This window comes from Gymnoscopelus microlampas (genome assembly GCF_963454915.1).
Source record: "Gymnoscopelus microlampas genome assembly, chromosome: 8".
NCBI lineage: Eukaryota > Metazoa > Chordata > Actinopteri > Myctophiformes > Myctophidae > Gymnoscopelus > Gymnoscopelus microlampas.
In genome coordinates, this window is record NC_139945.1 from 17,576,781 (window position 1) to 17,603,455 (window position 26,675).

General features: G+C 40.7%; 1 protein-coding gene across 1 annotated transcript in view; it reads left to right on the plus strand.

Moving 5' to 3' along the window:
- cul3b (cullin 3b) overlaps nt 1-26,675 on the plus strand; it is a 35,384-nt gene that overhangs the window by 4,564 nt on the left and 4,145 nt on the right. Inside the window, exons 2-13 of the mRNA XM_084063764.1 lie at nt 1,321-1,518; nt 8,609-8,722; nt 10,701-10,861; nt 13,636-13,750; nt 15,291-15,519; nt 16,879-17,024; nt 18,024-18,200; nt 21,278-21,448; nt 22,284-22,391; nt 22,502-22,626; nt 23,561-23,657; nt 25,403-25,537. Coding sequence (XP_083919890.1) covers nt 1,321-1,518; nt 8,609-8,722; nt 10,701-10,861; nt 13,636-13,750; nt 15,291-15,519; nt 16,879-17,024; nt 18,024-18,200; nt 21,278-21,448; nt 22,284-22,391; nt 22,502-22,626; nt 23,561-23,657; nt 25,403-25,537 — 1,776 coding nt within the window. The remainder of the gene's footprint in view (nt 1-1,320; nt 1,519-8,608; nt 8,723-10,700; nt 10,862-13,635; nt 13,751-15,290; nt 15,520-16,878; nt 17,025-18,023; nt 18,201-21,277; nt 21,449-22,283; nt 22,392-22,501; nt 22,627-23,560; nt 23,658-25,402; nt 25,538-26,675) is intronic.

Consider the following 26,675-nt stretch of genomic DNA (forward strand, 5'->3'; position numbering starts at 1 on the left):
GCGTTAATTTACGAAAAAACTTTTAGTTAAAATATAGAAAATAAGAGGTTTCTGCCCGACAACAACAAAATCCTGTGAGAAAAGAAGGCGACGGATGGGCTAATCTGCATATACGAAGGCTACCTCTGTGCCACCCTGAAGTTACATTCTGCTGCCTGCTATTGCATCATCAACCACATTAAGGGAACAATAAACAAGGACCTGATTTGAATTTCTCAGGTTACCACAAAAGGTGTGTGGATTGTTTGATACTTTAACCACAGGAACCCTAGTGTCCCTTCCCTATTCTGGGCATGTGATAGTAATAGGCCAACATTCTGCAAAAAAATAGGCCAACGTTCAGTAAAATAGCTGATCTACAGATCTGGCTATTTCTGCCAAAGAGACTTGGCGTAGAGAGGGAAAAAAATCACACCCTGTGTGAAGAGAGTGGTGCCTTTGATGAGCCCCGTATTGATGTTGTCATCAATGTTTGTTTATTGGACATACATACATACGGACACACGGACAAAGTCAGATATACAGTAGGAGTGTTTAGCACCACTCAAAAAGAAAGGGGTCAAGTATAGCTAGACCTATGGGGGATCCCGTTTAATGAGGTATCTAGGGTTTAAGTGGTTAAAGACATAAAAAAAATATATATATCTAGAGAGCCTTTATTTCTATGTCGTCCTGACATGTCAGATTGAATAATTGGCGGTGGTCACCTCCATCAAGAGACTGTAAATTAATAAAATAGCAAAAGAAAAAATAACACAAATCTTCTCTTCTAGGGCAGTGGTTCTCAACCAGTGGTCCGGGTGGTCCTTGAGGGGTTACCAGGGGGTCCCCCCAGCGAAAGGAGTTAACATCGCGTCACTATAATTTTAACCACTTAGCTTTGGCTATTTAGAAATAGCAGATCTACAAACTCATAGCGCGGCACCGAGTGCCGCGCTATGAGCTTGTAGATCTGCTATTTTTGAAAAATCTTGAAAATGTGTGCATATCTTTGAATATATATATATATATATATTTTTTTTTAAAGCAAACATTTTTAATTCAAATCTTTGCTTCTGGGGCTTGCCTGGCACAAAGCATTTTCAGATGTGGGTCCGTGGCCAAAATATTATCAATTTAGGGGTCCTTGGCATGAAAAAGGTTGAAAACCACTGTTTTAGGGGGTTTCTGGGTCAAAACATTTTCAGATGGGGGTCCGCTGGAAACTGTACGTCAATTTGGGGGTCCTTGGCACGAAAAAGGTTTAAGAACAACTTTTAGATTGTGTGTGTGACTGACAATAACTTGTCTCCTGCCCTTGGCCTGCTCTGTCCGTTGCAGATGACGATGGACGAGAAGTACGTCAACAACATCTGGGACCTTCTGAAGAACGCCATCCAGGAGATCCAGAGGAAAAACAACAGCGGGCTGAGCTTCGAGGAGCTGTACAGGAACGCCTACACCATGGTGCTCCACAAGCACGGAGAGAAGCTCTACACGGGCCTGCGGGAAGTTGTCACCGAGCACCTTATTAACAAAGTAAGGCTGGCAGGAGTGAGTGCTGATGATACGCATGCAACTTCATGCTTTGTTGTTTTTACCTTTTCGGTTATGAGTCACTTTTTATTTTTGTGATTAGGGTTGGGATCTTGAAGGATTTTAACGATTCCCAAAGATTTTTTGGGGGCTTTCTGCCTTAACCCATTAAGACCTGGAACGCATCTGTGTCACTTTAGATTTCTTTGGCTATTCAAAAATAGCAGATATACAAGCTCATAGCGCGGCACCGAGTGCCGCGCTATGAGCTTGTAGATCTGCTATTTTTGAAAAATCTTGAGATTTGTTTTTCTCAAAAAAACAGGTTTTTTGAGATTTAGAAAACATTTTTAAGAATCGCCTCAGGTCTTAAAGGTTTAATTGAAACAGGGAGAGAGAGAGAGACGGAAGTGACATGCCACAAAGGTCATTGAGATTCGAACTTGCGACACGCTGTCAGCAGCATTAGAGCCTATATGTGGTATGTGCCTGGACCGCTAGGCCAACGATTCCGTCTTAGCGGTCCGATTCCTTAACGGTTCCCTTTAACCATTCCTACTACAGTGGGTAAAAAATGTATCCTTACAGGTCTGTAACTCTGAGATTGTACACATGGAACCAAATGGACCCTTATGGGTCCATTTGTACACTCTCAGAGTCATGGTGATCCTTGAAATTAAGATTTGGAGAACCACTGATTATTGTAATTGTATAACTGACGTGGAGTCCACATACACCAGCTCTTGACAGTGTGAGCTGGGGACATTGAGTAACCGGTTCCGGATCCCAACCGCGTTTGTGACCCAAAGCTCCTGCTACTGCACGTCTGTCTACCTGCAGCCTATCCTAATTGAGTAGGACAGTGGCGTAAAGTAACTAAGTACATTTACTTAAGTACTGTACTTAAGTACACTTTTGAGGATTTTTGACTTTACTGGAGTATTTCACATTTTCAGTACTTTTACTTCTACTCCACTACACATCACAGAGGCAAATATTGTACTTTTACTCCACTATAATTATTTGAAAACTTTAGTTACTAGTTACTTTGCAGATATAAATTATGATATTATAAAACATACAGTAACCACTTTAGCCCTATTTTATAACTAGGCTATTTGAAAATAGCAGATCTACAAGCTCACAACGCGACGCGTTGTGAGCTTGTAGATCTGCTATTTTCAAACATTTTTGTACTTTTACTTTTAGTTGTTTACATTTTGATACCAATACCAATACTCAGTCATAGTCAATTTTGAATTCCGGTCTTTTACTTGTAACAGAATACTTCTACATTGCAGTATTGATACTTTTACTTAAGTAACACATTTGAGTACTTTTTCCACCACTGGAGTAGGATGTGTCCTCGAATGCAGGTCGCCCCAAACTGCTCCGAGAGGGAGGGGAGGGGGGGGGGGGGGCGCCGTTCTGTGGCTGACCCTGCATTCACAGTTAAACATGGATGGGCCAAATGACCAGACTGAATCATAGTCGTCTGGCTGCTGCAAGTCTCAGCCCGGCAACCAATTTGGTATGCAGACAGTGTGGTGTGAAGAGCAGTTGCTGTCGCGCAGAAACCTTGTATCTCCATATTTCAGCTATTTATTTATTTCAGACCTGAAGCCGATTCTACCGAGTCTCCTAAATCCCAACAGTGTTCTGAAAAAACGTTTGTTTCTATATCAGTGGTGCTCAATCTTTTTCATGTCAAGGACCCCCAAAATTATATGTATTTGGCCGCGGACCCCCATCAAAATATGTTGTTCCAGGGACCCCCAGAAGCAAAGATTTGAGTTAAAAATGTTCGCTTTAAAAATATATATATATTCAAAGATTTGCACACATTTTCACGATTTTTCAAAAATAGCAGATCTACAAGCTCGTTGCGCGGCACTCGGTGCCGCGCAACGAGCTTGTATATCTGCTATTTTTGAATAGCCAAAGTGTAAAATAAAGCTTTTTAGCTCAAATCTAAAAATGACACAGTTCCAGGTCTTAATGGGTTAACACATTGACTGCCTAGATCGAATTAATTCGATATTAGCTTATCATCACTTGCCTGCCTAGATCGAATTAATTCGATATTAGCAAAAAAAAAAATTTTCAAAAAAAATTCAAATTTTTTTTTTTTTTTTTTTTACTTTTTTTTTTTCTTTTGGACCCAAAGACCAAGGAGATATGAATTTTCGAAGATCTTTACTCTCATCCACTTCCTTGTTAACTTAAAACTTTAAAATTTTGTATCTCGGCTCTTGAGTACTTTTTTTTTCCCATTGAAAAATCTCTGGCATGAATAACAGAGATTTTGAAAATAATTCTGGCAGTCAATGTGTGAAAGTGGTTAATAATATTGTCTGGGTTTTATACATTTTTAACCAATGAAAAGTAGAAATGGCAGCTTTGTGACTAAATAACAACTATACTGGATCCATCGGAACACAGGTTATTTTTTTCCGTTTCCTGACAAGTAACAGTTTTGGAGATATGAGGGTTCCACCCAACAGTGACGCTATTCAGCCTATCATGGGTGAAAACTCCAGGCGTCAGTGAGCCTGTGTGTGTGTGTGTGTGGTGGTGAGCTCACAAAGCAAAGCAAGCCACAGAAACCACAAATAGGTCCTATTAGTAACCGTTCTACCTTTATAGTGGTGCGACAGACAGCTGGGGGTACTGAGTTTGAAAACAGAGAAATTGGGTTGCAAAAAAAAGGTCGCACACGTCCCGAGAGTGCTGTTTCAGGCATAGTGTTTTTTTGCGGCGCTAGCCTGCTCTATAGCTGACTTTGTCCGTGTTCACCGTCAACGCTCTGATTGGTCAGACCCGTCAACGCTCTGATTGGTCAGACCCGTCAACAAAGTGATACACATGGCTATAAACACATTATAAACACATATCGATGACAAAATGTATCAAAGGCGCCGCTACCTTCACACAGGGTGTGATTTTTTGTTTGTAATTTAGAACTGAGTTGAATTGTTATATTAGCTGATTGCTGGTGCAAAGTGCAAATATTCTCACAGTAGGCCTAGGCCTGTCCCAATTATTACATAATCGTCTAATCCAGGGGTGAAAAAAAATAGCAGAGCTGCTATTTTTGGCAAAGAGGTGTAGTAGAGGGGAAAAAAGAGCAGACCAAGTGAACAAAAAAAGTTTAATCTGAAACACAATTTTATACAATATAGAGGAGGGGGTCCCTGCATCATCTCTCTCTCAGCAAGGGGGTCCTTGGCCTGAAAACGTTGAAGACCCCTGGTCTAATCGCAATTATTTGAGATAATCGCATTATCGCCATAATCGTTTCCATGTTGACAAATATTCATACATTTTCAAATAGCTGATCTACAAGTTTACAACGCGTTGTCAGCTATTTCTGCAATTCTTTTTTTTTATTAAACAATTATTAAATATGTCAGTAATTTCTTTATATATTTTAAGTTATATTTATATCATATCTATCCTATGCAATTTTTGATTACGAAGCCTAAAAGGCAAACAGAAGTCACATTTTTATTCATATGTTCCACTGTTCAAAACACAATTAAATCGTTAATCACAATTATTTGTAGTTGGGATTACAGTCCCAAGACATTTGGGACTGATCGATTCAGTTGTTTCGTTTGTGATGTTAGCCCCGGACGGACGGACGGACACACACACACACACACACACACACACACACACACACACACACACACACACACACACACACACACACACACACACACACACACACACACACACACACACACACACACACTCTTTATAGATGGCTCATGAAATCTAATTAACTTGGCTTAATACACACATTGGGATGACAACCATGATACAATATATCAGCAAATGTCGCCTTTTGAATGTCAGCCAACTGGCCTCATACTTAATTATAGAGTCTTACGCTCGACACTCCGCCTCCCTAAAATATGAATTCAACTAATGTCGTCATCAATCAAAGTTGAGCCAAGGAGATGGTATGTCAGGTAGGTGTATTTATATGTAATGTAGGTATCCATGCTTTATTTTAGTTTGTATTTGGTCAGATTTTAATGGAAAGCTTTGGATCCTAACCTAATCACTATAATCAAGATATGCTTCCACGCAAAATTCATGACTATACATTTTCACCTACGTATAACGGTATGTCCAAAATAGGAACGCCATGAGGGTTATTATAATTCATATGGTGCATTTTGACATTGGCTCAGTAGAGAATTTGGTTGAAAGTTCGTACCGTTTGTGTATGATAAACTGAGCTGAATGCATTGAGTAAAGTTGACTGTTGACTGACTATCAGTGTTCGTGTGGAATCTCCAAAGCTCTTACTTTTCAGGATTCAAATTCAAAAATAGCAAAGTAGTACTTTTGATGCTTTTGTGTTACGTTGTGGTATGATCAAGTAGGGCGTTAATTTACGAAGAAAAAACAACAACAAAAAGTTAGTGTACGGAGATATTTTATTAGATAAAAAAAAAGACCTACCGGCAATAGATTATAAATCAGCATGGGGCCATTGATTTATAAAAATAAAATCTGTCGACCACTGCTTGATACTTGACCTCCCTGTATGGATGCAGAGAGCCGGAGTGAGTGAGTCTCAATTAAATATATGAAATAAATAAGTCCATCCACAGGGAGAGAGGGTGTGGCTGCTCTGCTGTGACCTTTTACAATGCTGCTCCACAGAGACCTTGGCCTTAACTCTGTACTGCTGCTGCTGCTGAGTCACACTGCAGTACCTAACCATCTAATAACTACTACGCCATAACATCCTCCTGAGCGTTCATTATAGACTCGAGACCCATTCTACAACTGCCTTCTAAATCGGTAGTTGATGTATGTCTGCTATTTTTGAATAGCCAACGCAAAAATCCAAAATGACACAGATGCTTTCCCGTATTTTTTATTTTTTATTAAATACTTTATTAACAGTTTGCAAACAAGTACAGAGGTACAGTTATACAATAATGCTAAAAGGATAACACAAAAAGCCCTGAGGGCTTGTTTCCATTGTGGTCCTATGTATTCAATTCATCAAGACACATAGGGACATACAATGCCATACAAGAAATCATCAATACTAGGAGCAGTAAAAGTATATTTACAGAAACAAAAGTGAGGGGGTTCTTTTGGCAAGCTAGAAGACTTGTCTAGGTCCAGTTGCAAATTGCAGACAGGTGCTCTTTTATGGCGTTTTTTTTTTAAGGAGGAGTCGTCACACGTTTTGATCGCTGGTGGCAGGGCATAACACATTTTGCTGGCATAATAGTAGAACAAATTCATCCCCATGTTTGTGTCGAATCTGGGCGGAATGAGATCAGTGGAGCTCCCTCTGGTTGTGCCCGTGAGCATTTCTCACTCTTTTGAAGTAGTTTGACAGGTACATGGGGCACTGGTCCCTTGAGTATCTTGAAAACCAGGTCCCTTGAGTATCTTGAAAACCAGGTCCCTTGAGTATCTTGAAAACCAGGCCCATTGCAAGTTGCTGTACTCTGTCCTCTACCCCACCCTTGCATTATGAGCAGGGGTTAGGTGAGTCCTAGGTGGGAGGTTTATTACAAAATAACATTGGATGAGGGTCCGTTCATTTAACTCTGAGAGTGTACAAAATGTAACCAAATGGTTACATTTTTACACGCTCAGAGTTAAAAATGGATAAATAATTAACACAGCGGATTCTTTTTTTCACGTGTGTCATCTTGCTTAGATAGCAGGGCAGGGGGAAGGTCCCCAGCTCCCAGTACAGATGTAAGAGACAGCTCTCAGTACAAAAAAAGGGGCATGAGAAAAAAAATAGACCTTGAACAGACAGTGTGTGTGCCTATCCTCTTGGGGTTCAAGTCCTACCAAATGTTTGGAGAGTTTTTTTCCCCTTTTTTGAGCGGTGCAACCGCTCCTATAAGAGGTTTTAGGACCCATCCGTGGTGAAAGTTTTTCTTTCCGTTGTGAAAATTTGTCTTTCGCTGTGACGCCATGCTGTGGAAAACACGCCCATAGGCTAAGCTTTGCAGGACGTGCTGTGATTGGCTAGCGAGGCACATGATGAAATTAACTTCAAACTTCGCAGACGCGCTGTGATTAGCTAGCGAGACGCATGATGAAATTAATAATAATGTAAAAGATGTAAGCGCCGCTTCGCAGGACGTACTGTGATTGGCTAGCGAGACGCATGATGAAATTAATAACTCATAAATATCACCGCTCACTTCACACTGGGTGTGATTATTTTCCTTATAGCAGCAATAACGGAACTACATCAGCACGGCTGTGGTTTGTGCCGTTAAGTAACAAATAATAAACCAGTGGTTCCCAAACACTAATTTGTATTTCCTATATGAATAAATAAAAAAAATATCAAAAGATTGTCAAAACTTTCATCAGCAATTCTTTTTTTAAAGCAATGTATACAATAAACATCAATAAAAAGAATTTACTTAAAAAAGCAACACAACACGTCGCGATGCTCTCAAAGTTGTGAGCTTGTAGATCGGCTATTTTCACTAGTTTGGGTCCCGGGGAGATCTTTTGGGTCTCGATAAAAAGTTTTGGAACCATTTCAAATAAACGGTCTAGTTAAATAGCTAGACTAGTGAACTAGCTAGTCAGCGGAGTGAGTGTTATTTTACAGTAAACATTTCCAGTCCTACTGTACTGTTATGTCCTCTTTTCCAATCAAAACACTTGAAAATAACGGAACTATAATGTTGCTTAATCTTTGGTTTGGAACTGAAAAAGGGCCCATCATGAGCCCGTTTCTGGCGGTTCCCTACTTATGACTGATAATAGAGGTAATAGCAGCAATGATCTTTCTCAAGTCTCTCTCTCTCTCACAGCAAAAATGTCTGGAAAAGTTTCAGAATGTGTAATATCGTCTCTGTCGGGTGGAAATCTCATATGTCTCAAGCTCAAAACGCGTCGCTGCGCGCCACGTTTTGAGCTTGTATATCTGCTATTTTTGATACTTTTGTGTGACGCTGAAGTGTGATCAAGTAGGGCATTCATTTAGTCCATTCCCTCTGAAAACCTTGGTAGAAGTTGCAATACCTCTAAAACTAACTCCAAACTAATGTGTCTGTTTGCCTCTCTCTCTCCCCCAAAGGTACGGGAAGATGTCCTCAACTCTCTCAATAACAACTTCCTCCAGACCCTGAACCAGGCGTGGAACGACCATCAGACAGCCATGGTGATGATCAGAGACATCCTCATGTACATGGTGAGTAGAGTGGGACACAAAAACCTTCTGGAGGCATGTATGATTTTTAAACCAATGTGAAAAGGCAAGGAAATGGAACAAGCTTTTAATTGTTTTACATGACCAAAATCATGTTTTGACAAAGTTGGCTAAACTGTCATGGGTGTATGAGAGAAAAAGGACGCTCTGCTTCTGAATTCCGCCGATTTTCGCCGTTTTTTTTTCTCACGCTGTTAGATAAAGCCCCCAAGGTTGGTGCCCTGTGCTGCTGCGCTGATTTTATCCGCCAGATTGGGACGTTCACGGCATATTTTGCACCATTACGGTGCGTTCATTATCGGTGACGAGTGCCTCTAACAGCCGCTGCTGGCTGCGTGCACGCAGCGAGGCAATGCGAGGCGATGCGAGGCGACGCGAGTCATATCTCTACCCCTGTGCCTAATGGCTGTACATGGGGCCGACGGGTGCTTTAGAGTGATTGTGTGAGTGTGGCTTCAGGAAGTAAATTCCTAGCCTCGATCTCCAGGCTTTTATTTTTTAGTTTTGCTAAAAAATAAAAGCTTGGAAATTCCTGTCCCAGCTGTTGGTGCGCAAAAGCGCCTCGCGTCGCCTGATGTGGTGCGCATTTTTAATTTTGGGTGCGCATGCGCACCTGCGCACCAGTTATGTGCACCCCTGTATATAAGTTACTATATATGAGACATACTATATTTCCTATATATGCACATACAGTATGAACCTGAATATGGCAAATATGCTGCATATATTCTGCATATACTTGCCATATATTGACATATTGAAAAAAAAAAAAAAAAAAAAAATATATATATATATATATATATATAAAAAAAAAAAAAAAATCTTATGACATTTTCCAGAAATGCAATTATTGAGGGGAAGACAGATTTCTTCAGAGATCAATTATTTAATTCAGGTCTAAAACATACTTATCAAACCAGATTTGGAACTTCCAAAACCAAATTCAGAGCCACCCAACAGTGGAACTCATTGGCCCTCATTTATCAACGTGGTGCAGACCAAATAATGGGCGTACGGCGAGATCACAGCAACTTTCGGCATTTATCAATATATCCTGACGTTGTTTTCAGCCTACGGTGCGCTGAGATCTCACGTTTACATGTGTGTGGCGAGGCAAGCGGGGGAAACTCTTTCTTATTGGCTTTTCATGCTTTGTTTGGTCGTATTCTGGTTCTTCATGTCGTAAAATCGGGGCGCTTTGAGAATATTTAAGGGCGTGTTATTCAAATGACGCTCGTTTTCAGACGTGAGATTTATCAAAGCTCCGACCCGATGTACGCTAGGATTGGCTGAATAGGATCCTTTGATAAATGTGACTTCGACGTTGGTGTACGGCCGCATTTATGGAAAAATATAAGCCGTTTTTTACGCTCCGTTGATAAATGAGGGCCACTATCTGTAAATATTAAACAAAAGCAATTTTTTATTAAAAAAATATTGTATTGTATAACATTGTGTTTCAGATAAACATTTGCTGCCCTTTTTTCCCTAATACACCTATAACTCTTTGCCAAAAATAGCCGATCTACAAGCTCACAATGCCTCGCGCTGCGAGGCGTTGTGAGCTTGTAGATCTGCTATTTTTGACTAGAGTTCTCCTCAGAAAAGGGATGCTAGGGTTGAAGTGGTTAATGTAAAAGGAAAAAATCATATCGCACAAAGATTTGGCGGACCCCCTGTAGTAACTCTGAGGACCCCCTGTTGAAGACCCCTGATTTAGACTGACGAGTGTCGGTTATTGTTTGTATGAATATATTGTATGTTTTATGTCGTGATGTTTTGTGTGGATCCCAGCAAGACTAGTTAGTGACTGCGGCAGCAGAAGCCAATGAGGATCCGAATATAAAGAATAAAATGACACCGATGCTTTCCCGGTTTTAACGGGTTAACGTTGTGGAAGTGGAGGCGGTGACGTTCATGTGCATTCGTTGTGTCATGTTGTTATGCGTGGCCCACACAGGACCGGGTGTACGTGCAGCAGAACAACGTGGAGAACGTGTACAACCTGGGCCTTATCATCTACCGGGACCAGGTGGTCCGCTACGGATGCATCCGGGACCACCTACGGCAGACCCTGCTGGACATGATCGCACGCGAGAGGAAGGGCGAGGTGGTGGACAGGTAGGCTCAACAAACCAGTGGTGTAAAGTAACTAAGTACATTTACTCATGTACTGTACTTAAAGGACGACTTCACCGCTTTTCTACCTATCTTCATATAATTGGTCCTCACTAATACTCATGATAAAATGGTACCATTTTTTTCTACTCTGTGGGGGCTGTGGACAGTTTAGAGTCCCGTCTACCAGTGACATCATCAATGGGGAATCCAAGCTAATGTAGTCCAGGGGCCAACACTGATATTTTCACAAATTGGTACCACCTGAGGTGGCCGTAAAGTTTTTGTATTTTTGTATTCCTACATGTCTCTAGTTTATATTTTGGTATGATACATCTTCCAATTCAGTAGCTTAATGGCAGTTATCACTACCTACCAGCTAATGTATCCGGTAGGAGACACAAAGTAGAATCTTTGTGTCTCCTACCGGAAATACACCCGGGCATCAAATTATTGCGACAAAAAACAAAATATATCCATGTATTCAAGGCTTCATGGGGTGTGCAATTGATAACTTCTCAGATTTTTGGTGTTTGCAAAAAGACTGCTTTCCATAAGCTTGTAAAAGTTGACCCTCCTTCGGTCTAGGGTGGTCATAGCTGAATGGGTAGAGAGTCCCCCTGGGAAACTTAAAGGAGGAGTTCACCCAAAAAATGATTATTTTCTGTCAATTGCACACCCCATGAAGCCTTGAATACATGGATATATTTTGTTTTTTGTCGCAATAATTTGATGCCCGGGTGTATTTCCGGTAGGAGACACAAAGATTCTACTTTGTGTCTCCTACCGGATACATTAGCCGGTTTAGAGTGATTACTGTCATTAAGCTACTGAATTGGAAGATGTATCATACCAAAATATAAACTAGAGACATGTAGGAATACAAAAATACCAAAAATGTACGGCCACCTTAGTGGTACCAAAATCTGCCTTGGCCCCTGGACTAATGGAAACTGCAGGCTTTCTATTCCTGGAAAGTTACAATGCAATAAAAGAAGCCATTGTTCTCGTGTTAATAAAAATCTAAATAAAAAATGTGAAATCTTGTTGGAAAAAAAAATCATGCCTAACGATGATGTCACTGGTAGACGGGTTTCTGGACTGTCCACAGCCCTCCTATGAGACACAGACCAAGTAGAAAAAAATGGTACCATTTTATCATGAGCATTAGTGAGGACCAATTATATGAAGATAGGTTGAAAATCGGTGAAGTCGTCCTTTAATACTTGATGAATTGAAGTTATTAGACGGACAAGATTAACAACGGCAACAAATCTGCTTATAAACTGTCGCTACTCTCGCAGTACAATCCAGGTGTCTTGTGTCTATACCATCTTTTTCATGCCACAGTGACTAAGGGATTAAACAAGACAGTAGTTGTCTTGTGAGAGCTGAAGCATAAACTGATCTCCTTGTGCCTCAGTGGATAATTATAGGTTACCTGGTATCCTGGTTTCGTTGAAGCATTAAATTGGTTTCTTTACACTCTACTTACTGTATCTGTCTATTTACCCTGTTGTTTACTGCCTAAGGTTCATGCTCCAAATTGCTCAGATTTTGCGCTGTAATAGAGCGTCTGCTTGTACTACATACCCAAATTGTAGGTACAGTCTCCACTATTTATTTTGTTTACTTCATCCAGATAGTAGAGTGTAGAGAGAAAGGAAACCAAGGGCAGAGAGAGGAGAAACATTGTGGGACTCGAGGGGAATCGGATTGGAACACTGGGTCCTTGCGCCCACGAGGAGTGTATATATTATGGTCTGTGCACTAACTGGCTGAGCCACCAGGCACACCCCGTCGCCAGCACTAACTCTTAAAGCTGTAGAATTAGAAGTGGGTAGAAAAGAAAACACGCGCTGGTGTGTCAGCAAGCGCACACCTACTCTGTAACATGACTGAGCTTATTTTGTCAGTGTGCAGATCTTATTTTGTTTTATGTATTGTTGTTTGTCCTGTAACTGGGCACTTTGATGTGCGTGAACTATGCTTTCTATTATACCAGAATATTGTGTGTGTGTGTGTGTGTGTGTGTGTGTGTGTGTGTGTGTGTGTGTGTGCGTGTGCGTGCACACACAGCGCATGTGAATTGCATATAGCTTAAATGTTCTGTATAAGTCATGTATGTATGACTTGGTTTCTCAGGCACTGTGCCTATGTCCATTCAAACTGAACAGCTTCATTACATATCAAGAGTGCCGACCAAAATAGCAGACCTACAAGCCCACAACGAGTCACATCTAGTGTTGTGAGCTTGTATCCCATGTCCCTGGCAATCCTAAATTAACTTCTGGACTGCAGCTTCAATTGCTATAGAGCACCAATGTCTGACATCACTGCCGCTAGAGGGCGCTATCCCCCTGGGTCACAGCGTTATTTTTTCTATTGAAAACCCCATAGGGCAATCTTAGATCACGTCATATAAGAACTGTGTTCCAGAAATGAACAAATTAGCCAGGCTAATTGGCAAAAAAAATTATATGGATAAGAAGCATCAACTGACGGTGAACATACTAATTTAGGTCTCCAAACAGACGTTATCAAACTCAATATCATAAACGACAGTCACATACCTGACAAAATTGCCCGGGTGGTTTGTTTATTTTTGGAACGCAGTTCTTATATGACGCAATCTAATATATCTCGATGGGATTTGCAAGAGAAAGAATTAAACCGTGAGTGGGAGTGACGTCAGCACTTGGGTACTTTATTATCATAAATCCTGTTGTCTTCCTGTATTCCTGTTAATTGTTGCAGTTTGTCTTTCTGTCCACCAGGGGCGCCATCAGGAACGCCTGCCAGATGTTGATGATCCTCGGCCTGGAAGGAAGATCAGTTTATGAAGAGGACTTTGAGGCACCGTTCCTAGAAATGTCTGCAGAGTTTTTCCAGGTTTGTGGGGGAACCTTCTGCTCTCCTGTGGGCTCTACGAATCTATTTTTACAAAATTGTCTTTAAGCTATGTTGAAGAACTAATTTCTGTCTTGTCACCCGTCTCATTATAACTATATCCCATGGTGCTCTCTTGCTCCTGCACCAGTTTTATGTCATTCTTCCGTACTAGACAGAATGAAGAATTTATTCACGATACAACTATGGTTTCATGATGAATACATTCAGATTTTTTCTAGAGACTACGATAATCAACAATGAACTTAATTGCTTCCTTTTAATGCACAGTGTTACAATTACACTATTATATGTGTAAGGCTGTTTGGACATTTTTAATTTCAGCATGAGATTGCAATTCTTTTGGTGATTACTGAATTGATTGTTTGACGCCAAGAATATATACTAGGGGTGTGTCGATACACTCATTTCACGAAACGATACAATACGATATTGGGCTCACAACATCGATGTGATACGATATATGGCACTTTTTTTATATGAAAATATATGGGGGGGGAAAAAGCTTATGCAAATATATGGGGGGGAAAAAAAGATTATGAAAATATATGGGGTGGAAAAAAGCAAATGCAAACAAATACTTAAAAAAAAAATCCCAAAACGATACATATCGTCACGAAAACGTATTGCGATATATCGCGGGATGATATACTGGCACGCCCCTAATATATACATACAGTTTATTTATTTTACATAAAAAAAAACTGCAACTTTTAGCAAACTTTTTATGCCAGTGAACACAAGTGGAAAAATTGATCCAAAGAAAACATCAAAGAAATGTGATAATTTTTTAATCTTGGCCCAAGAATCGTAATTGATTTGTGAGGTCCCTGGTGATTCCATCCAGCCCTAACGTGTTGCATTGAATGTGAAGGCTTTTTTCCCCCCTGTGTAATAAACTTTCATTACTGTCTACTCTACATTAACCCATTAAGACCTGAGGCGATTCTTACAACACATTGCCTGCCAAAAACGTTTATAAACATTTTTGGCAAAAAAATAAATTATTTTTTATTTTTTTCAGTTTCTCCGTTCGTTACAAAGAACCAGGAGATAATATTTTCCAAAAAGTTGCGGCTCCATTCACTTTCATGTTAGAAAATAAACGGACAAAACAATAACATTTTTCCTATGTTTAAGCTGTAAACATGCTGGCAGTCTGCGAGTACTATTTTTGAAAAACCCTGGCAGTTTAAGAGTTAAAAATATTTTCTAAATCCTAACAGTTTTTTGAAAAAAAACAACAACAAAAAATGTTTTCAAGATTTTTCTAAAATAGCAGATCTACAAGCTCATAGCGCGGCATATATATATATATATATATATATATATATATATAAAAAAAAAAAAGCAGAGCTTGTATATCTGCTATTTTTTGAATAGCCAAAGAAATCTAAAGAGACACAGATGCGTTCCAGGTCTTAATGGGTTAATGGCCAATATGCCCCCGGGGCCACCACCGTATTATTCTCTCTCACTAAGCCTTCTCTTTCTTCCTCTTCTCGTCCTCTCTCTCTGCCAGATGGAGAGCCAGAAGTTCCTGGCGGAGAACAGCGCCAGCGTGTACATCAAGAAGGTGGAGGCCCGCATCAACGAGGAGATCGAGCGGGTGATGCACTGCCTGGACCTGTCCACGGAGGAGCCCATCGTCAAGGTGGTGGAGAGGGAGCTCATCTCCAAGCACATGAAGACCATCGTGGAGATGGAGAACTCTGGCCTGGTCCACATGCTGAAGAACGGCAAGACGGAAGGTCAGTAGTATGCAATGCATGGATTAAAGTGTTCTCAGTCGCCACCACTGATTTCAGTTTTCATTTGGATTCCATAGAAGCCGGGCATGTCTTCTGTGGAAAGCATGTCGGCACAGCGAAAAATAGCAGTTCTACAAGCTCACAACACGTTTTGCAGCGCGACTTGTTGTGGAGCTTGTAGATCGGCTATTTACGGTTATTAGTCGTTTTAACCCAGTAAGACCTTGAACGCATCTGTGTCACTTTATATTACTTTGGCTATTCAAAAATAGCAGATATACAAGCTCATAGCGCGGCACCGAGTGCCGCACTATGAGCTTGTAGATTTGCTATTTTTGAAAAATCTTGACTTTTTTATTTTATTTTTAACACATTGGCTGCCAGCTTTTTCAATTTTTCCCTACAGTAGGCTGCCAGACTTTTTCAATGAGAAAAAAAAAGCACTTAGGAGCCGAGATACAGAATTTTTAAGTTTTCAGTTATAAGGAAGTGTCTGGGAGCAAAACTCTTCGGAAAATCTCCTTGGTCTTTGGGTTTTTTTTTTAAAGGGGCTACACCATGAATTAAAAAAATATATATTATATATAAATATTGCCCCCTAATACGTTTTAAACAGGTTGTAAGCCTAAAAAACATCCAGATATTTTTTCTCACAATCTGACTGTCTGTCATTCCAAGCTTTTTCAGTTGCAATACCAAAACGTCCTATTGGGCAGGGGGGAGCTACTGAGCAATTCTGTCTGGCCATCGTCAATGCAAAATCTGTGCAAGTGACATCACTTGCACAGCCATTCTGAAATGGCCTGTTCAGACACGCCCATTTAGGAAATCCATGAAATGAGCATGAATAAATGAATGTTAAAAAAAAATATTTTTTGGGGTACAAGAGACACTGGGGAGCCCAAAAAATACTAAAAACCAAAAAAAAAAAGGAAATTCATGGTGTAGCCCCTTTAAATTAAAAATTAAAAAAAAAAAAAAAAAAAAACTTATTTTGAAAATTTTTTTTTTTTGAAAGAACGCAGATCTGCGTCAATGGCAGCCAACGGGCTTTTGCGCAAATGAACGCAGATCTGCGTCAATGGCAGCCAATGTGTTAAGAATCGCCTCAGGTCTTAATGGGGTTAAGATTTGGTGAGTCGTTTAGGGGTTAGGATTGGAGTTATGGCTTATTTCTTACCTAAATACACGCCGATTTTGTGCACTGGAAAATAGCCGATCTAATGGCTCACAGCGCCCAACGTATGTGGCCGTGTAGATCTTCAATATTTCAGTTTTTTTTGCTTATTTTAATGTTGTCCTAAAATGTCATCACAAGTATAATAATACAAACCTGTGTGTGTGTGTGTGTCTCCACAGACCTGGCATGCATGTACAAGCTGTTCAGCAGAGTTCCCAACGGGCTGAAGACCATGTGCGAGTGTATGAGTGCCTACCTGAGGGAACAAGGCAAGGCTCTGGTGTCGGAAGAGGGAGAGGGGAAGAACCCTGTGGACTACATCCAGGTAGGCGGGGATTACACCCAGGAGCATCCCTGAACGTTGCTCACACAAAGTACCAAACGTAAATTAACCACATGAACATGTGTCATATGATGAGGCAAACATTTGATGAAAATAGCAGATGCGTTCTTCTGAGCTTGTAGATCGGCTATTTGCAGCCAAAAACATTTGGTGTAACTGTAAAGTGTCAAACGGAGGGGACCCAGTATAGAGGGGGACGCCTGTCAACTACAGTATGTAGGGTTTTGAGTGGTTAATGTCCTCAATGTTCAGAATGACAGCAAAACAAGAGAGCCAGTCAGAGTGCTGGTGTTAACTGCTGTCAAGGTATGCATGTTGTCTACTCGTCAACTGTGAATAGACAAAAGAGGTCAGACAGATTATATACTACAATAAAGTGGACATCCTTAAGGCCCATATATACACACAGTTAATTGTGTGTACGGATTCGGTCGGAGCCTTCCGTGTGTCTGCTTTCTTCATTCGTTTTGTCTGTCTTGGCGCACGTTTTACTGAAAGCTTGTGGATACGCACAACACAGAGCAGTAACTGCCAGAAATCTTGAGGGCAGCGTTAGCCTACCTTGTACTAGAAGAAGTAGATCAAGCAAAACATAACTAAGACTTGAAAAAGCTTTTGAGGAGAGTTTGTGTGAGTTGGTAAAAACTCTTAAACACATACAATATGCTGATTAATTGGCATAATGACTAAATTGGCGAGGGGAAAAGGGGGTAAAAAATAATTGGCTACACAAAAACTAAAAGAAAGGGAACATTTTAAAGAAACATACTGTACACGCATAATGGGAGTGTAAATGGGCACAGACGGAACTAAAAGAAGAACTCTGTAAAGATTGTTGAGTCACAAGGGTGGGAATCACGTTTATCTTGGCATCTCCTGAAACTTTCTTCCTTTCCCTCCCTCCCTGTCTGTCTCTCTCCTACTCTCCCGTCTGTTTTCTTTCTCCCATCCTCCACAACCTCACCTCTCTTCCCCCGGCAGGGTCTCCTGGACTTGAAGATTCGCTTCGATCGCTTCCTCCTGGAGTCCTTCAACAACGACCGCCTCTTCAAGCAGACCATCGCCGGCGACTTTGAGTACTTCCTGAACCTCAACTCTCGCTCGCCGGAGTACCTCTCCCTCTTCATCGATGACAAGTTGAAGAAAGGAGTCAAAGGGGTGAGGACATGTTGGGATGGTGGTGGTGGAAAAAGTACTCAAATTCTCTACTTAAGTAAAAGTACCAATACTGCAATATAAAAATACTCTGTTACAAGTAAAAGTCCAGAATTCAAAATTGACTTGAGTAAAAGTACAAAAGTATTGGCATCAAAATGTACTTAAAGAATCAAAAGTAAAAGTACTAAATATTTGAAAATAGCAGATCTACAAGCTCACAACGCGTCGCGATGCGACGCGCTGTGAGCTTGTAGATCTGCTATTTTCAAATAGCCTAGGTATAAAATGGGGCTAAAGTGGTTAATGTATGTTTTATAATATCATCATTTATATCTGAAAAGTAACTAGTAACTAAAGTTTTCAAATAATTGTAGTGGAGTAAAAGTACAATATTTGCCTCTGAGATGTAGTGGAGTAGAAGTTAAAGTATTGGAAATTGGAAATACTCAAGTAAAGTACAAATACCGCAACATTTTACTTAAGTACAGTACTTAAGTAAATGTACTTAGTTACTTTCCACCACTGGATATCTGTAGCCTCGCGTAGCCAGACTATATCACTGCGTGAATATGAGTCTGGTGCTTCTATGAGGACGTTTTTTTCCAAGGGGATCAAAACTGGCTCTCGACGCAATTGGTTAGACCTACAACCAACTACCAATTACAGTCTCCCATATTTGAGTACTGGGCCCTGATTGGTCACCCCGGACTTCGGGAGCAGGAAATGCATTCACAAGGGAGCGGTGTCAGACCCAAATCGCAGAGGGCAATTTTTTTTTGCACTGGCAGATTGGTCCGGTCCCAGGCTAGGATATCTGTATAGATATCGTCTCTTATCGGGTGGGAACCTCATATGTCCAAAACGGTTACTTTTCACGATTCTAATTTCAAAAAGGCAAAAGTAGCAGATCTACAAGTTCAAAATGTGTCGCTTTGCACTGCGTTTTCAGCTTGCAGATCGGCTACTTTTGATGCTTTTATGTGATGCTGTAGTATGATCAAGTAGGGCGTTAATTTACCAAAAAAAAACACACACAAAAAGTAAAAATATGGAGATAAGAGGTTTGTGCCCGACAGCAACCAGATATGCATGTGCTACACACCAGGTCTCCTGACTAAGGTTTTGATTTGGGTCCCATGCTGAAAAAAAAAAATACTAAAAGACTCTCTTGTTAAGTAGCCTGACACCTTCATCCCATTGCAACCGTTTTCTGAAGCTGGGCGTTGCCAAAGAGGGAGCCCTCAGCCATTCGTTTATCACAAACCAGTCACAGAATTTAGTCTAACACTGAACTCTAAGACAGTGGTGGAAAAAGTACTTAAATTCTTTACTTAAGTAAAAGTACCAATACTGCAATATAAAAATACTCTGTTACAAGTAAAAGTCCAAAATTCAAAATTTACTTGAGTAAAAGTACAAAAGTATTGGCATCAAAATGTACTTAAAGTACCAAAAGTAAAAAGTACTAAATATTTGAAAATAGCAGATCTACAAGCTCACAACGCGTCGCAATGCGACGCGTTGTGAGCTTGTAGATCGGCTATTTTCAAATAGCCTATGTATGAAATAGGGCTAAAGTGGTTAATGTATGTTTCATTATATCATAATTTATATCTGAAAAGTAACTAGTAACTAAAGTTTTCAAATAATTGTAGTGGAGTAAAAGTACAAAATTTGCCTCTGAGATGTAGTGGAGTAGAAGTAAAAGTATTGGAAATTGGAAATACTCAAGTAAAGTACAAATACCTCAAAATTGTACTTAAGTACAGTACTTAAGTAAATGTACTTTGTTACTTTCCACCACTGCTCTAAGATATAATGTCCTATTTCTGTAGACTGGGGGTTTTTAATAGCCTGACACTAAGTCAGATCTTTCCGTTTCAGTTCATAACTCCTCTTTTTCAAAACAACATCAATTATATTTGCTAATGTTAACGTTGTCATTGTTGTTTGGAACTGTCACACACCATTTACTTATGATTACATTGGAATTTCAACCACTAAAACACAATGGACAACAGCAAAACAGAGATTGCAACATATTATCTTTTTAACCCATTAAGACCTGGAACGCATCTGTGTAACTTTTTTTGATTTGAGCTAAAAAGCATTATTTTACACTTTGGCTATTCAAAAATAGCAGATATACAAGCTCATAGCGCTACGAGCTTGTAGATCTGCTATTTTTGAAAAATCGAGAATGTGCGCAAATTAATATATTTATATTATTTTAAAGCGAACATTTTTAACTCAAATCTTTGCTTCTGGAACAAAATATTTTGAGATGGGTGTCCGCGGCCAAATACATATAATTTTGGGGGTCCTTTACATGAAAAAGTTTGAGCACCACTGATATAGAAACATACGTTTCTCAGAAAACTGTTAGGATTTAGAAGACATTAATAAGAATCAGCCTCAGGTCTTAATGGGTTAATTGGCGTGACAAGCATTTCGGGTGCTGGAACTAGGCAACTTGTTAAGGGCTTTCATAAAAACCTGTCACAGACGACAAAACAAATACCTGGCCATATACCAACATAGCAACATGGATTAAAGTTCTCAGTCTGACTGATTGCAGTCATTTGAATTCTGTAGAAGCCAGCATGTCTTCTAAGCATGTTGCGCACCGAAAATAGCCGAATTACAAGCTCTCAATGCGTCGCTTGTATATAGGCTATTGTTGGTTATTATTTTTAACATTAGAGCATTTGAAGTGGTCAGACTAGCAATATGTTCAGAAGCATCTTCAATAAAACCCTAATTGGCTTGGGTATTTCATAAAAGGACAGGGTAAAGCCTCAATCTGTGATTTTTTTTTCTTCACCTGGTTGGCAGTATGTAGAACAGCAGGATGAATATTACTAAAACATCATTTCACACGTAGTGTTAATTGTTTAGGAAACGACGCGAGATCTCTCGACTGAAAATAGCCGATTTACAAGCTCACAACACAAGCTCACAATTGCGACGCATTGTGAGCTTGTGTTGTGAGCTTGGCTGAATGTTTGCCCCAGAATAGAGACGCTAGGCCCAGGGTTCATGTGGTTAACGCTCTGGGGTGCGTTTCATGTTTGCAGCTGACGGAGCAGGAGGTGGAGTCCATCCTGGACAAGGCCATGGTGCTGTTCCGCTTCATGCAGGAGAAGGACGTGTTCGAGAGGTACTACAAGCAGCACCTGGCCCGCAGGCTGCTCACCAACAAGAGTGTCTCTGACGACTCCGAGAAGAACATGATCTCCAAGCTCAAGGTGAGCCTTCAGGAATTCAATTACATTATTTTGTGTTTGATTATAAAATGACTCCTGTTTTCACTTCTCCTGGCGGAGATCTGCACTCTACTGAGTGCACTTTTCTAGTGTTTCATGGCATGAAGCAAGCTTGTCTTTGACCACAATAGGATTTGTTAATGCAATGCAGGTCACAGGAAAAGGGCCATATTGTTAACAACTTGAATCCTAACGTCCCTATCCTGGGCATTTCATAATAAATGGTAAATGGTGCATTTATATAGATTGTGCATTACATTCACCAATTCACACACACATTCATACACCGATGGCGGAGGAAACCATGCAAGTCACCAAGCTGCTCATCGGGAGCAATTAGGGGTTCAGCGCCCTGCTCAAGGACACTTCGACAGTACGGTAACTATTCTGGGGGAGCCCGGGATCGAACTGGAAACCTCACGGCTTCCATCCGGCCACTCTACCCCTGAGCCACTGCCGCCCCTGTGAGGCGGTAATAGTCACACATTCTTTGAAAATAGCAGATCTACATGCTCACAGCACATCGCAATGCTGTCAAAATGTTAGACAAATGAAATGTTTGATGTTTTACCTGATATCCTAGTGTCTTTGAAGAACTAAATTGTTTTCTTTGCACTAAATTTACGTCACTATTTATTTACCCTGTCGTCTAGGGTTCATGCCATTTACTCTGATCTCATATGTGTAAGTTGTTCTGTACAGGAGCATCTGCTGAATGTCTACATTGTAAATTGAGAGCACGGTGATTAGGATTATACAGGGCAAACTTAACCGTTTGCCCTGTATAATCCTGTCTGCTCTGTTCCTCTATGCTCAGACCGAGTGTGGCTGCCAATTCACCTCTAAACTGGAAGGAATGTTCCGCGACATGAGCATTTCCAACACTACCATGGACGAGTTCAGGCAACATCTACAAACCACCGGGGTGAGTCAGTCAGTCACTGGCGTGCCCTTCCGTCTCATCTGTGATAAATGAACCAGATGGGGAGGTAATGTAATGGTTGTGTGTGTCCAATTTGTGTCGTCCAATCCCAGTTGTCATTGGGCGGCGTTGACCTGATAGTGAGAGTCCTGACGACGGGGTACTGGCCGACGCAGTCCGCCACACCCAAGTGCAGCATTCCCCCCTCACCGCGCCACGCCTTTGAGGTGTTCAGACGGTCAGTCTCTCTGCTCTCATGATACAACTTTTTTTTTATATCATTCACATAACAATCTTTTGTCTTGTGAAGACTGGAATTTAGTTATCGCGATTTCACTGGCATTTTTATTTTGAGGAATCAAAAGGAAAGACTGGATGGCTTTTTATTTTAGTTTTCTCTTCGTTTTTTCTTTCGTCACTTGATAGCGGTGGTTCTCAAACATTTTCATGTCGAGGACCCCCAAATTGATACGTATAAACTGCAGACCACCATTTGACAAGATTTTGTGCCAGGGACCGTCACCCCCTTAACCCATTAAGACCTGGAACTGTGTCATTTTTAGATTTGAGCTAAAAAGCATTATTTTACACTTTGGCTATTCAAAAATAGCAGATATACAAGCTCATAGCGCGGCACCGAGTGCCACGCTACGAGCTTGTAGATCTGCTATTTTTGAAACATCGTGAAAATGTGTGCAAATCTTTGAATATAGATATTTTTAAAGCGAACATTTTTAACTCGAATCTTTGCTTCTGGGGGTCCCTGGAACAAAATATTTTGATGGGGGTCCGCGGCCAAATAGATATAATTCTGGGGGTCCTTGACATGAAAAAGATTGAGCACCACTGATATTGAAAGAAAAGTTTTTCAGAATACTGTTGAGATTTAGGAGACATGTAGAATCGGCTTCAGGTCTCAATGGGTTAAGAGACTATTTTTGCTGCTCGAATGATTGATTAATTATTGATTTAGTGCAGAATACTGTAGGTGGGGAGACAACAGTGGAGAAGGTGATACCTATGATCTGGTCCCTAACCCTGACCTGTAGTCAATATAATATATTTTTTGGCAATTGTTTGAATTTGAATTCCCGCAGCACAGCATAATTACTGCCTGAAATATGTTTATAGTACAGTTCATTTAAAGTGTGATTCTCTTCCTTTCCCTTTAGGTTTTACCTTGCCAAGCACAGCGGCAGACAACTCACACTGCAGCATCACATGGGTTCTGCAGACCTAAATGCAACCTTCTATGGTCCAATCAAAAAGGTACGTGCCACCTTAAAACGGTATGAAGCTGAAATTCAAACATCTAGGGCCTTATCTTACACACAGCGCAAAGTGGCGTACAGTACAGCAAAAATGATTTTTGCCCGGCACCCACGTTGTGTAAGTAACGGTTGTACTTGTGCCCATCTGTGAGCCAATGGCCGTGTTGGTCTTAACACATTCACTGCCAGAATTTTTTTCAGATTTTTTGCAGTTATATGCCAAGAGATTTTTCATTGAAAAAAAAAAAGTACTCAGGAGCCGAGATACAGAATTTTTAAGTTTTAAGTTAACAAGGAAGTGGATAGGAGTCTAGATCTTCGAAAAATCATATCTCCTTGGTCTTTGGGTCAAAATAAAAAAATAAAATAAAAAAACCCCCTGCTAAAAACGAGTTAACTCGATCTAGGCAAGCAAGTGATGGATTCTAAAAACTAGTTAACTCGATCTAGGCAATCAATGTGTTAAAAAGAAGTGTGGTCAGGCGCTTTGCTGGTGCAATGCTATCTTGAAGGAGCAGAAAGCAAAATCCTGATCTAAGACCCGGTACAGTATTTTCCTGCTATTTAAAGGTCACATTAGGTTCACAACGCGCACACACTCTGCTTGTTCCACCGGTGTATTTTGGCAGTGATTTTCAAACTTTTTATTTCAAGGACCCCCAGATTGATAAGCATTCTGCCCACAGACACCCATTTGATGAAAGATTTTATTAGACCCCTCATGAAAAATCCTCAGTATTAATTTAACTCTGAGATACAGACCCCACTTTGAGAACCACTGAATTTTGGGCTTTCCTCCAAGAGGGGTGGCTATCATGGGGCAATGCATTAAAGACATGGCTATTTACACGGTGTATCATGCCATTAACAACAGTGGGTGATATTTCGTTCAATTGAAAGTGTGTGCTGTATTTGGATTACATTTGGATTGCTGAAAAGGCGATTATAAGATGTTTGGATAGGTCCGGGGTGGAACATTACAATGCAGCCTTCAGAAGGTTACAGCATTCTTTGTAGCATTTTGTGTCTTTCATAACATGTTGACCAGCACTGTGTGTGCTGTTGTTAATTGCTATGTCCAGTAGGTGGCTCCATGTCACAGGACGACCGCTGTGAACCCAACTAAGAATGAGCATGTGATTATATTAAGTTGATACTGTGTCAAGATTCAGCCATAGCCACAACATGTTTAATGCCAAACGTGTGCAAAACGGCAATCTCTGTATGTCACCTTACAAAATTATAGCGTTGAATGTTTGTCTATATTCTTTTCAGTTATTCTAAGTTACGTCTCGCATACAATGCTGGCGATTTGGAAGAACTATGTCCTTTTGAGTAAGAGACTAGACTAGATAATTGTTATATGATACAACAGAAGATAGATAGATACCTTTATTGACCCCGCAGGGGTATTTCAGTCCCCCAGAGGCAGCAGTTAAGAGTTACAGGTACAGAGTAAGGAAAGTACTGTCCTATACGGCAATACAAAGGCAAGAAAAACGATAAGAGGCACCGTCATTACAGAACAACATAGCGGTATACAATAGTATACACCTGCACTATGCAGAAAACAACAGCAACACAAGGTTACAGTGTCCTCGCCCCAAAACAAATAATGTGTCCACATAAAGAAAGACTGAGATGCAACAGCTAGCTGAGAGCCTTCACTTGGCGTATTGTGTTCAAAGCCATGATGTATATCAAATAGTGTATATCAAGTGTGCCATGTTTGTTCCTGTCCAGGAGGACGGGTCGGAGGCCGGGGTGGGAGGGGCCCAGGTGACAGGCTCCAACACCAGGAAGCACATCCTTCAGGTCTCTACCTTCCAGATGACCATCCTCATGCTCTTCAATAACAGAGACAAGTCCACCTTTGAGGTACAACACTGCATCCCATAAACAAACAAACACACTACAGAGAATACATTTTCAGGTCAGGATACCAATATTATTGAAGCTGATAATAATTAGTCCCCCCATGATTACACAGAGAAAAAGTCTTGATTCCGCGGAGAACAATCCTTGATTCCGCGGCTTGATAGTTAATAATCTGCGGTCATTAACAATCACCTAAAACAATGTGGAACATTGCATTGTAAGTGCAACAAAAACATACTATCATAAAAAAGGTTTTAAAACACGCACACACACGCTCTCTCTCTCTCTCTCTCTCTGTCTCTGTGTATCTCTCTCTCTGTGTCTTCCCTCTTCTTCAGCTTCTCTTTTTGGTTACAACTAATAGGGTATTTATTTACATTATTATTTTATTTACAGTAGCCTACTTACTTCCTCATGGGGGAGTGCAGGCAGAAAATAAGTAAATAAATGTCTTGTAAAAACTAAAAGAAAAGCAAATACTGTAGGAGAGAAAAATCAAGCAATGTTTGAGCAGATGGCAGAGAATTTAAAACCGACAAGCGCTTTAGGGTCAGTTACTCTCTCCTTCTCACTCTGTCTCCGTCTGTCTGTGTCTCTCTCTCTCACTCGCGCACGCACGCACGCACGCACGCACGCACGCACGCACGCACACACACGCGCGCGTGCGCATCACTCCATTATGCCCAAACTTCCGACATTATGACTTGCGCTGAATTTGCTTTGAAAAGCCTGCCGGCTTCCATATTCCATTTTAAATCGGCGCCATCCGCTTTAGAACCTGCCTTTTCCAAAACTATATCCACACACAACACAGCACATGCCACGACCGGGATGAAAACTACAACAATTCTCTGTCATTCTGCTTGTTTTCTGCACCGTGCCTTGTGTTCCGTGGACAGCCAAGAAATCTGCGGGCGACCGAGAAATCAGCGGTTATTTCCTCAATCGGGAATCCTGGGGGGTCCAAATCATGCTTCAATAATATGGGGTGTTGGATAAAATTGGTATCCGTACCTGAAAATGTATTTTCTGTTTACTAAAAAGCTGGAGAGACGGGGAGACCTTTGTTTCTGAACCAACACTATCTATTGTCTGTGGTGGAAAGCTTGTAGATCTGCTACTTTTGATGCTTTTGTGT